Raw genomic sequence first — 16,431 nt, 5'->3', positions numbered from 1 at the left:
GTCCTGTTAATTCCAGGACCCACAAGTGACAATGACAAAAACCCTGGCACTGGAGTGGACATATTTTTGTATGTCTGGTAGTGAATGAGTTAATCACTGCGATTGTTTTGTAGATAATGGTTCATTACGTTATCACTTTGGATTTTGAGCTGTGAACAGTTTCCTCTTTCCACGATTGTGACAAGCTGACGTTTGACATCATCTTCCGGAGAAACTGATTTCAGAACACTTGAGCACCAAGCAAGCAGCAACTGGACCAAACTCACGTAGATTTCTTCCAAGATTCTTCTCCATGGCCAAACGTGATCTTACAATGTTTACTTTTGAGCCAAAAACATTGACATGACACAATTGAATCATTCATTGAAGCATCGAAAGATACATGGACTTTTTCAATTCTGCACATCCCAATTGGATTATTTGATGACTGAGAAGTCATCGGTCAGAATTGGTTATTCGGGATCACAATCCGATTTGGGATATATTCAAAAGCCTGAATTAAAAGTAAATAAAAGTATTACATAATAGACCTGATGACAAGGGTCATTCCTAATCATTATGGGTAATACAAAGGGTGACACGTCCCATGTCATCATGAGTCACCATCACGAATCCCGCTCACACATGCTTTCCATGCTCTCAGAGCTCCAACCCGATAATCCCGCCAGCTAATTAAGCGGGAATATGTTTCTGCACTGCTACGGTGCAGAAGAAATGGTTAAGGATAGAGAACAAGGCTTAATGAGTAAGGGAGTTGCCTGAAATTTGTTTTGCCATTTTTTCGTGTCCTCTCACACATGCAATTCTGACACTGACCGTTCTGTGTAAGTCTGAATGACATCATACTGTAAGAGACCTTTTCCTGAAATTTCATTCAAATTGTGTAACATATAATTTAAAGCAGATTCTTTACTTACAGACAGTGTAGGTGTTCAAATACCTGACATGTTTCGGCGTCTACTTCCGCCTTCGTCAGAGACACAAACATGTCAGGTGCCTACACACCTAGACACCTACACTGTCTGTAAATAAAGAATCTGCTTTAAATTAGATATCAAGTAGACAGGATAAACTTAGTACAACGATACGTCTGTGTAAGCTCTCAGTCGTACAGGAGTGGTCCATCGATGAGAAGGTTTCTTCAGCCGTCATCTGTACAAATTTGAAGGTTTCGGACGTTTCGCCTCCTATCCAAGAGGCTTCGTCAGCGACGAAGCCGATACGACCTAACTGGTCGTATCGGCCCTATTCATATAACCCTAAAGTCCAGGCATGGCGGCGCCGAAGCCTCTTGCATAGGAGGCGAAACGTCCGAAACCTTCAAATGTGTACAGATGACGGCTGAAGAAACCTTCTCATCGTTAGTACAACGATGTGTAACATATGTTGTGTTCTTTGCAGGTTCTTATTTTTTTTTTAACCATGTGCCAACTATTGAACATCGTTCTGGCCATCGTGAGCCGCGTCCTGTTTTTTGTGCATGGCGTCGTGACAGTGTGGCGGGTGGTGACATTAAGAGGACCAAACTATTGGATTCTCCTAATGGGAGTGTGTCTACTGGCAGTTGAGTTTGTCATCACCATGAAGCACGCCCGTAATGCAGAATGGAGATGGTAATACACATCAAGATTGATAGGTCATTTTTTTATACGTTTGATAAATTGTGACAAATTATTGATATTCGCTAAACAGTGGTAAGGCATATGTTTTTGAGTGAGTCGTAAAGGCGCCATTTTTTTTCAATTGAATGAAATGTTTTAGCAATATTCCGATAATGACAATGTCAGCAAAGACATTACAAACAAAATATACCCATCAGTCATGGCTAGTGAGTTTTAAACCTTGGGCCTTCAATATTTGACATTTTTACTGAAGCGTGAACAGTAAGCTTCATCTTCCGTCTCCTAACAATCTTCTACATCAGTGATTCTCAACGTGATTATGCCGAAAGCGCTCTCAAGTTATGCCGCACTCAAAAAATACTAATCAAATTTCACTTTATTACCATATTTTCTGGTGTATAAGGCGCACCGGAGTATACGTTTTCCAAATATCAGGCACATTACATTATAAGGCGCTACAGTAGAGGCTGGGGTTACACATTACTTCTTCTACAGGGGGAAATGGAGTCGGTAGCTGCTGACAGTAGTTGCGAGACCTGTTGTGGCTCAATATGACTTCACATATAAGGCACACCTGTGTATAAGGTAAATAAACCTAGAAAACTCCCTGCCATGAACTGTCGTATTATCCTTTGCACCTCGCTCTGCGTTGCTCTGTCTGCAATGTGAAGGACCCACCATTTCTTTATAGAATGATTTTGTCTGTGTGTGTTTGTGATATATATTAACAAGAGGATTTGTCTTGAGTTAAAATAACTGGCCGACCACCATTTTGCCAGCTAGGAAAGGACATGAGCGTTTAGCCGCTAAACTTTAGCGTCACACCTGCTCATAGGAAATGCTGACGGAACGTTTTTCGACAACGAGCTTTCTTCGGGCCACTCACTCTATCTCTGAGTACTCCTTTGAAGTTCTCATCATGCATGAGGCTATGCGCTGTCAAGTGGGATTTGCATTTATGATGAGAATAATTGCCACTCTAAAAGACGAGAGTTTGGGAGTGATGAAATGGACCTCTTTATTCTGTCGCGCTCGATTCTAAAAATAATCTTCCCCCACATTCCACTCAATATTTTTAAGTACATACACTACGACGCTGCGTCCAATCAAATTTGTTGGATTTGTGAATATGCACCCCAATGCACTTGACAATTTGTGGTGTTACTTCTACTCCGACGTAAAAGCTTGGCCAAAACAAACATGCGTATCATACCTCTGAAGATGGAGGTTACTGATTCGCTGCGGCGACCCCTTGAAGGGAAAAGCTGAAAGGAAAAGAAGATTTCTATGAGTTTAACACATAGAAACGTCATTGGACACATGATTGGATTAGTCTCGCAGTAGAGAAATTTACATTTCACAGCAGCAAAGTTATGAAAGAAATGAAAGTAGAAAAGCGAGAAATGTGGTATGCTTTGGATTGTGAGTTTTCTCTCTTCTCCATGTGTTTATCATTTTTCATACAAGTTGATCATCATCTATGTTTGATCCTTTCAAAGAATGTGATGACAGACACTTTTATTTTTTAATAGCGTAAGAAAGCTTATACGCTTCTTTCATCAGAAAAAGAGGTCATTCCTGTTATATCGGTCTGGAGTAATATGAGATGCTAGTGGATGCGAGTGTAAAAGGCAAATAATGCCCCCTCGTGGTAGGAAAAAAAATTGCCAGAGGTCTGACCTGCATTTTATCAGCACCCCCCCCCCCCGCCCCCCACAAGAAAAAAAAAAAACCTGAACAAATTCGGGAATGGCGCTCCACGTCATGCTTTTCAATTCCTGAATAAATTCGGGAATGGCAGTGAATGAGTTAACGTTTCATTTATTTCATTTTTGTAATGACAAGTTTGCCTTGTCCATCGTTGAAAGCATGCGATAAATACAAATCTTGTTTTAGGTTCTCCCCGATGGTTTTTCTCTACCTTTGCACTGTGGTTCCATCCATTTGGTTCTTGGAGCTGAGCCTGTTGGAAGGGCATGTACCCGCCAATTCATCACATGCCGAAAATCTTTTGAAAGGCATCCATTTGTCAGTGGTAGGTGTCCTATCTTGAACCTCAGCTTTCATTGAGTCTCACAGCAGCATTCACAAGTTTATTCATTACAGATTACTTTTTTTGGGGCACTGGTGTCAAAAGTCAAAGCTCGGGGGCCTAATCAGGGGCCCCCCATGTCATTTTTATGGTCCGCAGAAGAAAATTATATATATCAAATATGATCTTTACTGAAATTCGTACCGAAATGTTAAAATGTCACGGCTAATATATAACATTGTGATTTTGCATAGGCAATCAGAGGAGGAAAAAACGTTTTGAAACCCCCTGCTTCCAGGTCTTGAATAAAGGTCCATGATGCTTGCTAAAGTCCCAACCAAAATTTCCAATTGTCCCATGTGAACCACAATACCAATCATTATTTTTGACTTCATATTTGAAAACTAGTTATTCATTAATTTGTCATGCATTCTGTATGTAACATGCGGAGGGGATGAAACATTCTAATGGCTTCCACAAATTCATAACTGCCCCCGAGAGGAAATCACAATTACAATGTGGCCCGCTGTAAAAATTGTTTGACACCCTTGATCTATGATATATGACTTAAATGCGTTATGATGGACAATGTTGTGGTTTTATTCCGCATCTAGAAAATGATTCATCTGGAACCAGACGAATGGGTGACTGGTATAGAACAGACCATGCTCATTGTGTTGGTGATCGGCCGCTGGATGATGCCAATGGGACACATGTCTCGAAAGCAGCTGTCCCAGCTCCTCATGGTCTACGTGGGACTGGGAGCCGACATCCTGGATATCTTTGATACCTTCAGGTTAGAGGAGATCGTGATCAAGAAAAAGTTGGTGGTCATTGGTTTATTTCTCTTTACGTGGGCGCTGCTGCAGTTCCCTCTGGTGCTCAGTCATAAGAGTGGGCAGGAACGGAGGACCGGGGGGCGCTTTGTCAGTGAGAGTGTTACGGACATTACAGATAACGTGAAGTCGTGCTGCCCGACTGAAGTGTGGATCTTGCTTTTAACGGTGGGACTACAAGACGGCCCCTTTATGTGCTACCGCATCTATCTCATGCTGCACGAAAAAGTGCTCAACCAGCTGATGATCTTCTTCACCTGCAAGAACATTCTCGTCGTCCTCATTGAGTTCTATCGGATACTTGTGGTGAATTGGGAGCATCAGAAGAAGATGAAGTTTGGAGATGCAACCGTCTCCGTGTCATTTTATGACGTGTGCTGCCGGAAGAAGCCGGCCGACCTGCAGGTCGCCGACGTTGAATTGACAACGTCAAGAGAGGCATGCGAGACGCAAAGCATCGTCACGGAGAGGGAGGAGTGAGATCAGATAAGGGGGACCCATTCTGATTTCTTTTAAACGGTTTGTTGAGATACTTTTATTGCACTTTTGAAATGAGGAAAAAAGACTGAACAAAAAGACCCATCGTTTACTCAACTAGAGCTTTGATTTTATTTTGAAAAAACAAACAAACTGCACACACTTTTTTTAGCCTGAATGAACATATTTCTTATTTTGTATATTGTTAAAGAAAATAAATACAAAGACCACATAAGCTTTTTATAACATGTATATAGTTTGAATAATTGTGTGTTTTGTGTTATGAAGTTGAAAATGAATACTAGTGATTGAGTTTATTTTTGTACTATTATTTACGGTTGCTAGTTCGGTTACAGCGTGCAAACTAGTGGTTATTTACAGAATTTTGACCTTTTGTACATAAAAAAATGAGAATGAAAAGATTTCAGAAATAAAAGTTATAAATTGCACGTTTTTTTTCTCAGTGTTATGTGGTCAAAAGTCACTGATTGTGTCATGCATGCTGGAGCATGTAATTTTTATGGTATTTTTTTTAACATTTTATTTATTTATTTTAACATTACATGATTCATATTTGATATCATACCTGTCAATTTATACATTTTCCCTGTATTTTATACATTTTTACTTTTATACAGGATTTTTTTTAATTGAACCAATCTTGCAAAGTCCATTTTGGCTCAAATCCAGTTGGTCTTAACTGCTGGTTGCCAACGACAATGCTGCCGGCGGTTGCTATGATTGTCACAGCAAACCACTAAAAGCAAAGTAATCCTCAATCGTATATGTGTATATATTTTTTATTGCTTGATAAAAGCATAAAGTGTGCATGCACGGTAAGCTGTCTTCATTTCCGCTTGTTTTGGCAGTTTTTTATCATTTCAAATAATGCACGGCATGCTACCATTTTTATACAATAAATGTAATCTTGTATAAGGGCAGCTATTAGCCAAAGTTGACAGGTATGATTTTTTTTGCCCAAAAATGATGATTTCTTAACAGAAATGCAACTTTTGCTTCATGTTCTTTTTGACATTCACACATCTTACGTCAAAACATATTTCTAATTTCAAATAGCTTCTGAGTATTGTGGCACAGCATGTCATTGAATACTTTTTTTTGGTGCTATTTTATACTCAAACCGAGTACAAATATCCGATTAATTTCTCCAGGGGAGGATTGGTTGGTTCAGCATATTTTCAGAGATAATTCTAAATGATCCATATGTAGTTTACAAACGGACACGATTTCTTTTACGTCCTCGTTCATATGGCAGTTTCTTGCACTTTTCACTGAATAATGCACAACATGTGTACAGTCCAGTATAACGTGACACTTATCTATCGGACTATTTTCCCATGTTGGCACTTGACTCTGCAGAGTGAGTGGTATTCCCCGGGAATGTCATTGAACACCCATTGAATGACTGGACTGAGCAGCTTATTATTCCTACGGCCACGAGATGGCAATGTTTCCAATAAAAGAAAAAAAAACAATCATGACAGGAGCACGAAGTTGGAAAGAAGAAAGCCAAACGGTGTAAACTCGCAGTGCCTCTTGCACGAAGGCTCCACAGAGACGAAGATGCTGGTGATGTGACAACTTCAGATGAAAGATTTAACCACCTTTAGGCAACGAGTTGTTGTAATCAACAGCCGGGAGACACGTTCTATAGCAACAAGTGGGAGGATAAATAAGTTGGATTCATTTTGAAACGACTGTCTTTTCTCTCGAGATCAAATAACCCCCATTTGGATACTCGATTCATTTTTTATGATGTCTGAAAAGGTCCACTTGTGCACGTGGGGAAGTCATTCAAGTCTGCGGTGAATTTTCTATCGTTTCTGGGTGGGGTGGAATGCGCTTTAGAAGAATTCCTCTGGATGTGATCTCTGAGAGCCGACAAGGACAGATAAATGTCGGAGATTACAAGGTTTCGAGCCACTCTAGCAAGGGGATAAACTAGCAGAGCGACCTCCCGCCTCCTCTTAGCAGACAATACCTCCCCTCTCAAATGAGGGCCTGGATGCCGAGCCTCCTACGTTTATGGATGACACTCTCGCCCGTCTTCTCTGACGCAGCGGGGTGGAAATGAAATGAAGAAACAACAGCAGTGTATTCAGTTCGCATGCGGCCTTTCCGCTTCTGTCCCTCATTCCCTCCGTCCGCGAAGCCGTACCCACACCGAAGCGTGTTTTTACTCGCAGACCACAGATTCTTTCGATGAAAACTCACATTTCACAATCACACAGACAATTTAAATTTATGTCAGTTAAAATTATGATGGAGATAGACATTAGTCATCTTGCTTATTTTCTTGCTCTGTTCACTCAATTTGGGATCTTGGATATAATTGAATAGGAATACAGTATTTTCGCATGTATAAGGTACACTCGACTATAAGGCGTTACAGTAGAGGCTGGGGTTACATAACACCATTAGACCAGGGGTGTCAAAGTAATTTTTTGCCGAGGGCCACATTGTAATTACAATTTCCTCTCGGGGACTGTTATGAATTTGGGGAAGCCATTAGAATGTTTTATCTCTACCACATATTACATATAGTGCGCACAACAAATTAATGAATAACTACTTTTCAAATCTGAAGTCAAGCATAATGACTGTTGACATTTTGGTACGGATTTTAGGTGGCATCATGGAACTTGCCATGCTTGATTTACTATCGCGGGCCGAATAAAATGATACGGTGGGCCAGATTTCGCCCCCGGGCCTTGACTTTGACACCTGTGAATTACATGGTGCTGCGCTAAAGGGAATGTCAACAAAACAGTCAGATTTTGCCATATTTTTCCTTTTTTATGTCAAACATGAAAACAGAAATTGCAGAATAGCATAATGTGTGGTATTTTCTCCATTGTTATGAGTTCAAACAGAATCCAGGGTTTTATCAGAGTTGATCACAATACAATAACTTCGAAAGGCGCTTGGAAATTGAATGTATTATTATTATTAACAAATAGAATTTTCTGAGATTACCAATCTTCCTTCTTTAAAATTTTTATGTTCTTTAATGGTTTTCATGGAATATTTTGGCTTTAAAATTTTCAGAAATAAACAAAAAAATGGACGCACTAAATACAATAACAAGCAAAAAAACTCCACATTTACCATTTCTAATCATTTTGCCAAAAACGGAAAATTATGGTGAAATCGACAAAAAAAAGCCACTTTGCAAAATAACTTTAAGAGATTATTGAAATGAAGCAGCGTTTTATATATATCCCAGCATAGACCACAGTGGAGTGCTGACATATGTTGCGAGACTTGTTGTGGCTCTATATTACTTCACAAGTGGCTCTATATTACTTCACAAGATATACAGCGTATAAGGCGCAGGGTTATCTTTTGAAGAAAATAAATACTTTTGGGTGCGCCTTATACATCGAAAAATACAGAAAAGATAAAACAATACTTACCGTAATTTCCAGACTATAGAGAACACCTGATTATAAGCCTCACCTACTGTATTTTTAGAGGAAAACTGATTTTGTACATACACAAGCCACACCTGTATATAACCTGCTTATGCCCACATTAAAACATATAAACATATTTACAAAGACGGTACACAGAGAGTTTTCAAAGCTTTAATAATATAACTTAACAATAATAATAATATAACATTCTTCCCAAACGGTGCCTGTGACACGACAGTAAAATGGTAGCAACATGGTAACAACACGCTAGCAACACAGTATAACAGGTCTGGTAAAAACATACTGGTAAAGATCATGGTAAGCCGTCTTCATCTTCCTCCTTTGAACTAAAGCCATCAAAGTCATCGTCCTCAGTGTCGGAATGAAGCAGTGTCATATAGATGTCGTCACACACTCCCTCAGCCTCTCTCTCGCTGTCAATCCGGAATTTTCTTTTCAGTGGCCATTGTTTTTGCTTTCAGTCTGATCTGCACAGTCAAAACACCCTGGCCATCTGCTCTCTGTGTGTTCACCCAGTCTTCTAGAATGTTTTCTAGTTGAGGCCACCTGCATTTATTACATCTGAAACTTGCCACCAAAAGCTCCCAAAGTGTCAGAAAGTGTTGAATAGTAACCCATTCTGGCGCATTTGGAGTAAAAATCTGCACCCGCTGCGCGATATCCTGATCTCAAGTGAGGAAAAAGGGGGCATCGCAGGGAACGACGATAAAGGGAAAAGTCATCCCAGCACCTGGGTTTAGAACAAATACGAAATCTTTTATGACACTGCGATGAAGGAAACAATAGCATGATGAAAGAAGGACTTGCAAGGAAAGAGAGCCCCTTTCCTCCTTCAGATTAACTGCATGCTTTAACAAGATTGTGTGGGCATGTGGGAAGGATGGGGATGTCAGCCGATCCGCGGGCTGCCCTACATAGATAGAGTGAGAGGAGGAGAGCGTGGAAACTGAAACCCCGCGACTCCTTTGCACATGATTAAAAAAAAAAAAGTTAAAAACAAATGAATAAATAAATCAAAGATCACAAGCACTCTTTCTGTGATGCTGCCTTCAAGCGCTTCTCTTCTGTGTTCCTCCATTCCCATCTCCTGTTACATATACGAATAAAGCCCTCCAGAAAGCTTGTTTTTTTCCACTCCCCTTTTCATATGATAAGGGTTAATTCTATTCAACAAACTGCACATTTAAGACTGCTCTGAGCTGTACCGACAATATTATTCTGGTCTGAGGACTTGAAAATGATGCGACTGTTGGCACGTGGGCGTCACAGTTGAGAGGTTCTGACCTTGAATCTCAGCCTTGTGAGGTTTTCCACAGTTACCCAGCATCTTCCTACAGTCCAAATACATTGCATGTGTGGTTGATGGAAAACGTGATGTGCATTGTAAGTGAGATCTTAGCTCAATGAAAGGTTCTCCTTAATTGCTGGCGTGCTTTGATGGATAAAATGATGTTGATGACATCAATAAAGGCGAATCAAAGCAAGGGGATAATGAGATGAGATTCCATTCCTACAGCTCCAATCACTACAATTGAAGACTTGCCCCCACGGGGTGGTGTTTTACCACCACAAATTGGGAGCCGAAAGAATGGGTCTCCTGACGAGCACTGCCATGTTTGAATAACAAACGTGACTTTGTTTTCTGAGGAATGGGATGCCGTCTCACAGCAGTGTGTTACTGAGCTATCATTTTGCAGACGATTGATGCTCCTGGCTGTTTAAAAAAAAATGCAATGTGCACTGAAATGCGCTATGATTGCCAATCCAAAACTTATGCCATGCTTCTTTTGTGTCACTTATGTAATCCATCAAAGACCACCAAACAGCACAGTGACCAATGTGGCACATTGTAGCGAACTAAGCTACATGCTAATTGATATAACCTGTACCTTCAGTACACTGAAACCAAACCCTGGAGAAAATTACTAGTGTATCGACATGAACACTACTTTTTGAATTCCAACCTTGTCTATCTGCTCATTTACCCATTAACTTATTCCGTGCCATTCACAAATTTATTCGGGAATTGATAATATGACGCGCTGGGTGCCGATAAAGCGCTGGCCATAGCCTCTGGCAATGTTTTGTCTTTTCCACAAGGGGGCAGCATTTCCTCTTTTTCCATGTTAGCTCTTTGTTTCAGCTTCAGCTGTTGTTGAAGTGCTATATAAATCAATAGGTACCGTATGTATTGCATTGTATTTTGGACAGCTGCCCTCATTTCAAGCTCGTATAACTCCAGACCCATGTAATTTAGGAATTAACTTGATTTTTTTTTCTGATGAAAAAAGAGAGTATAAGGTTTCTTACGCTGCATTGAATGTTTATGTAGTCCTAAAACTCAATATTCTGTGGGTCGTGGAATTCGAGTGACAATGACAAAAACCCTGGCACTGGAGTGGACACATTTTTGCAAGTCTGGAAGTAAATGAGTTAATGGGTCGACAGGTGTCAATGTTGATCCCCTCCATGCTGGTAAAAAAAACCTCAAGATGTTAGTTAAGGAAATGGCCATACACCAGAACATCATCATGTGAGGATGCAAAATCCTTGGCTTTGTTTCTTGTTTTTTTCCCCCAGAATGTCTATTGTTTATTTTTAAAACGACACATGTCCCCCTTGTTGCGCTTCTTCATTTTTATTGATTTTTGGTTGACCTTTCCACAGTATTTTCAAAGATTTAGCCTCTTACCGACTTCGGTCTTATCTAGCTGCTAGCTTGACAGGACTTTCTGCTTCACAGCTTTTACTCATATAAGTGGAACGGCAAGTGCAACACATCTGGAAGCACCCGTGAGAGCACTCTGTTGCAGGAAGACAGATTGTGGAGACAGATTTGTTGAGGGGTGCCAATCCGTTTACATTCTGGCTGTCCATTCTTGACTTTATAGACATGATTCTCTTGCATTGATTATTTTGCATAATCGGATGCATCAAACACTTTAATTTGTTTGCAAATAATTTTTTATGCATCTAGGGCACCAGAAACGTCACTTAACCAGTGCACGAATCGCTGGGAGATTAAGTAACAGGACCGACGCAGGTGCTGTATCCCGTCAATGTCACTTTATAAGGAAGCACATCTGTCAACGGGTTGCGTCTCAGCCTAATGAATCATACAGCTTTTGAAGCACAAAACTTCCCTTGAAGTCAATGTGACAGGGACCCCCAAAGAAGAATAAAAGATTCCACCTCCTGGGACCATTTTGATCTTAGAATGGCAAATAAGATATTTGTTTTTGGGTGAGTTTTACTTTGTGTGCCCTCTACAGGGGGGAAATTACTTTGACAAGGTGAGGTACATTCTTCCTAACAGAAAGTTTTATATGCGATATTTATACAAAAATACATGATATATTTCACCCTTCTTTTAGCTATCAACAGTTTTTGGGCACGCTGGCCATATTGTGAAAGAGTATTTGACTAATCTAGAAAAAAAAACTGTTGAACAAAAGGTATCACGTGATTGCCAAAAGACTGGAGAAAAGTTTAAATGTTTTTAAACAGAAATGTATGTGGAAAAAGGCGGCCTTGTGGTTGAGTGGCTGGACTGGCGACCTCACAATGCAGAGGTCGTGGGTTTGGCTTTCCTCCGTCAAGTTTGATTGTTATTAAGGTTTCCAAAAACTTGCATGGCAGTTTAATGGAACACTAGAAATCGTCCCTCGGTGTACGTGTGAGCCTGGATGGTTGTTTGTCTCTGTGTGCTGTGCAATTGGCTGGCAATCGGTTCATGGTGTCCCCGGGAGAAAGCCGGGATCGGCTCCAGAACCCCCCGCTACCATTATGAGGATAAAGCAGATCGTAAAATGGATGGATGGTTGGATGGAAAGTACTGATGTGACATTCAGCAGGTGTCCTATTCACCAGCAGCCATTCTGTACCAACACAATGTCAATACAGTTTGCCCAATGGGCCGAAACACTTCATCAGCCTATTCTACCCATCACGACAAACAATCAGACTTAACTGACTCACCTCGCCATGCGGACATGACAACTTACAGGAAAAAGAATCAATAAGCCGCCAAGGACTGAAAGACACCTAAATGCAAGCAACTTGATGAGACAGCAACAGCCGAACAAGAGACGAGCAGCTGAGCTCGTGTCTCAAGTCACCAGCGTACTTTAAATGACTTGTAATGACTTCTATAACCCTCTACTGTAATGGCACAAGTGTGCCTGAGCGAACCGATGTAATCAATGGATGCAACTGAGATGGAAAGCGGGAAACATGTTCTTGCTAATGGCTAAGCTAATGAGGTGTGCTGGTGACATGTTGCAATGTACGTAAGAAAAGAAACGCTGTTTTTCCACCCCGAGGCATTATTGGTCCTCCTCTCTCACTTTTGAATTCCATCCTGACGTCGATTCGAAACGGAGGAGCATATGCTGTGAAGCATGTGCACAAACTGCTGTTGTGCCAAAACCAAAACAACAGCAGGAGGCACGCGAAGGCTCTCGTATCAGTGGAAATTTTGTGGCTACGCTTAAAGCTCAGATGATGGTGATATAATGTTTTTTTGGGAGGGAGAATTTGTCATGGTCAAACTGACAAAGCAACCATGGATGAAAAGATGAAAAAATACATTTTGGAAAAACATTCAATCTGATCAAAGTGAGACTTCACTGTCATAAAAAAAAAACGTCTTGCACCTGAAAGCTTTAAAGATGGCGGCCATTGCGGGAGTGTATGTGGCTATGCTACTGCTACTTTGGCTTTATTATTAACTCATTCACCGCCATTCCCAAATTTGTTTTTTCTTGTGGCGGTGAGGGGGTCCCAACAAAGCGCTGGTCAGACCTCTGGCAATAATTTTCCTCCGAATCTGGCATCCCTTCACTGGTTAACATATTATATGTTTTCAAATCGGTGCCTCAGGTCTGTCGACCAGACATCATTAGAATTGGAGGCTCTGAGGTGGTCAAACCTTTTCCATTCCTCGACCTTCTCTTTGGAATTACGTCGCACTGACTTAGAAAGAGACATTATTTTTTTAGCTTTATTGCTTTTGTTTCTTACTTTCTACTGAGCGGCAACTATAATACAAACATAGCATCCCTCAAATTGTATTTGTCAGTCAACTGCTATTAGCTTAAAAAAGTGACATGTTGATAAAAAATGATGTTAGTCTTGTTTTTTTCCCTCCTGCTGGTCATAAAGGTCTCACCCTAATCACCTTTTGAATCTTTGTTATGTTTGGTCTTGCCTCACAGAGAAAGTTTCAATTGTCAAAAATTACACAGCTCTTTTGAGGTCAAAGTTAGCAACAACAGCCAAAAAAAGTGCATCCAGACTCAATTTTCTTGCAGCATTTCCTGGGAGAATATTTGGCCCATAATGTGTTGAATGAACATCCTCGCGGCAACATCTGCTCTACAAATATCCACAGCCAGATTGTTGTCTTAAAGAGCAGTTAGGGATATCATCATCTTTTAGAGGGAAAGTTATTAGGTTGTACCTGTGTGTCTGACTCTGAAACAAACATGGTATTGAAATAAATCTTATCTACACTTGGAATTATCCCAATCATATTTTTTTTTCATGGATTTGCTGATCCTAAGGGCCAGTGAACCAAAAGGCATACACATGTAAAATGATGGCTGTTTTGTCTAAATCAATCCATTACACTATGAGTAATTCAGAGAGTGTGGGCGACCGATTAGCATGCTGGACTCACAGTGCAGAGGTGCAGGGTTCGATTCATGGCTCCGACCTTCCTTTGTTTGCATGTTCTCCTCGTGCATGCGTGGGTTTTCTTCGGGTACTCCGGTTTACTCCTACATAAAAAACACACACACAATATGTGGATTAAAAAATGAACAGGGCTTGGTGGATAATGATAATTATTGTAAGCCACTAACATTATGCAGATTTCATTACTATGCGCATATTCAATATTAATAAAAAAAAAAGATCTTTTTTTTCTTTAAATCACAATAGTGGTGAATACAAAACAGAAATATTCCTGTGTTCTACCATTTTTATGACACAATATTTGCATTTCCATTCAGATTCATCATTCTGCTATTTACTGCCTGGGTGACGATAGCAAAGGAGATTGCGATTATGATGATCATGACAATATTGCGGCATTTGGCATCTTTCATCCTCCTCTTTCATCTAGACCTGTTTCATGTCATCATAAAGAGGGCAAGTCCTGAAGAATGAATGACTCTATGTGTCTTTGTTTTGTCATATTGTCTTTGTGCTGTCATATTATTTGTTTAGTTTTTTTTTTTTTTGTTCTTTTGACTTCAAGACGGCGCCGCGAGAGTGGCTGCCTTTCCAGCAGCTCATGTATATTTTGTTTTTCTACTTTCATTCCTTTCATCACTTTGTTGCTGTGAAATGTAAATTTCTCCACTGTGAGACTAATAAAGGCAAATCCAATCCAATCCAATCCAATCTTTCTCTTGTTTTGGTTGAAATTATTACATTATGTAGGACATGGGCAGCCAGAAGGTTTTTTTTCCTTTGTTTTTGGAGCACTTCAGTGAGTGAATGGAGCTGATCTATTTCAGGAAGTGGGTTAGTCGCGAGGCGAACAGACTCCATTCAGGGAATAAACATATTTCACAAATTAGGATATTTGTTATTGAAACGTTGCACTTGGCATCACCATGGCGTATAAACAAGTTCTCAGCAGAATCTACTCATAAAAATATTTACAATCTGGGCATTACAATTGTATTACACAATCTGCACTTGATGTTCACGGTGAACATACTGTAGTATTGAAAATAAGTATCACCTACATGAAAATAAGGCTTTCCTACATGTTTCATTGCCCACTTTATATGACCATTTTTGACTACTCATCTTGTCTGGAACAACCTGGATTGGTTGACAGCCAATTATAGAGCACATGTACTCGTTCACACCGATGGTCAGATCCAATTGACCTTGCTTTGGGAATGTGGGTGTAAATTAGACTATGCTGAGAATATACCTTGAGCATTGGCAGTCCACGGAAACAAAGCCAAACAAAAGTGAGATTCAATCCCAGAACCATTGATTGTGAGGCAGATGCGCACCATGTCACTATTTTGTAAAACAACAACACCAAGATTCCAGTTCACCCATCCATCCATTTTTGACACTGCTTATCCAGAAGAAGGTGATTGCGGTTGCCAGGAGCTAGCCCAAGGTGACTTGTCAGTCATCCACAGGGCACATACATGTATAGAGACTTAATAACCATTTGCACACAAAATCCCGCGTTAAATTATGAACACTTTAAATTTGGAAATAGATTTGACTAAATATCCATAGAAAGTAAAATGCAATTTGTACATTTGATTTGTTTTATTCTAGCTCGGGCCTGCCTGTGTGGAGTTTGCATGTTCGCTCCATGCCAGTGTGGGTTTTCATCGGGTACTCAAGTTTTCCCCCCACCTTTCAAAAATGCGCATGGCAGGCAGATTAAATATTATTATTATTATTATTATTATTATTATTATTATTATTATTATTATTATTATTATTATTATTTTAACAACGATGATATATACAGTGGACACACACACACACACACTCATACGGTCGTCCACACGAAAACTGTGAAATAACAAAGCCGTGAAAGATGACCAGTGTTATCGGGAGGGAACATTGTATCCTTCATAATCAAATTGACAAAACTTACCAAATGTTTAAAAATCATTCTTAAATAGTAATGCCATTTCAATTATTGTCAATAAATTGTGAAATAACCGTAATAAATATTTGACTCACTGACAAAATTAGGCCAGCCGTGCTCGAAATGTACCCTTCTTTCATTTATTCTTTTCCATACTCCATTCATTGCTGCGCATAAGACTCATTTTCCTTCGATTGGTGGATCAGCATCAATGCTAATCGTCAACAAAAATGATGCCGAATGGATCATAAGGGCCTTGTGATCTCATGCTTGTATCCCGACGTGACACTGCATGGAGGAAATGCCCTGTGTTGCGGTGTGGGGGGAGGGGGGGGGGTCAGCGCTGAAAATGTGTTCTGCAAATGGG

At 40.2% G+C, this 16,431-nt stretch overlaps 1 protein-coding gene across 1 annotated transcript; it reads left to right on the top strand.

Annotated features, from left to right (window-relative positions):
* The first annotated feature begins 13 nt into the window (after positions 1–13).
* Positions 14–5,374, top strand: LOC148903970 (transmembrane protein 26). Its single transcript, XM_089011932.1, has 3 exons — positions 14–1,613; positions 3,519–3,657; positions 4,269–5,374. Exons 1-3 carry the CDS (start codon positions 1,384–1,386, stop codon positions 4,968–4,970), a joined length of 1,071 nt encoding a protein of 356 aa, XP_088868058.1. The 5' UTR covers positions 14–1,383; the 3' UTR covers positions 4,971–5,374.
* Positions 5,375–16,431: the final 11,057 nt, after the last annotated feature.

This window comes from Hippocampus bargibanti, linkage group LG01 (genome assembly GCF_051943395.1).
Source record: "Hippocampus bargibanti isolate YZ-2025 linkage group LG01, ASM5194339v1, whole genome shotgun sequence".
NCBI classification, from domain to species: Eukaryota; Metazoa; Chordata; class Actinopteri; order Syngnathiformes; family Syngnathidae; genus Hippocampus; species Hippocampus bargibanti.
The sequence above is the reverse complement of the archived record's forward strand: the minus strand, read 5'-3'. Positions and strand labels throughout refer to the sequence as shown.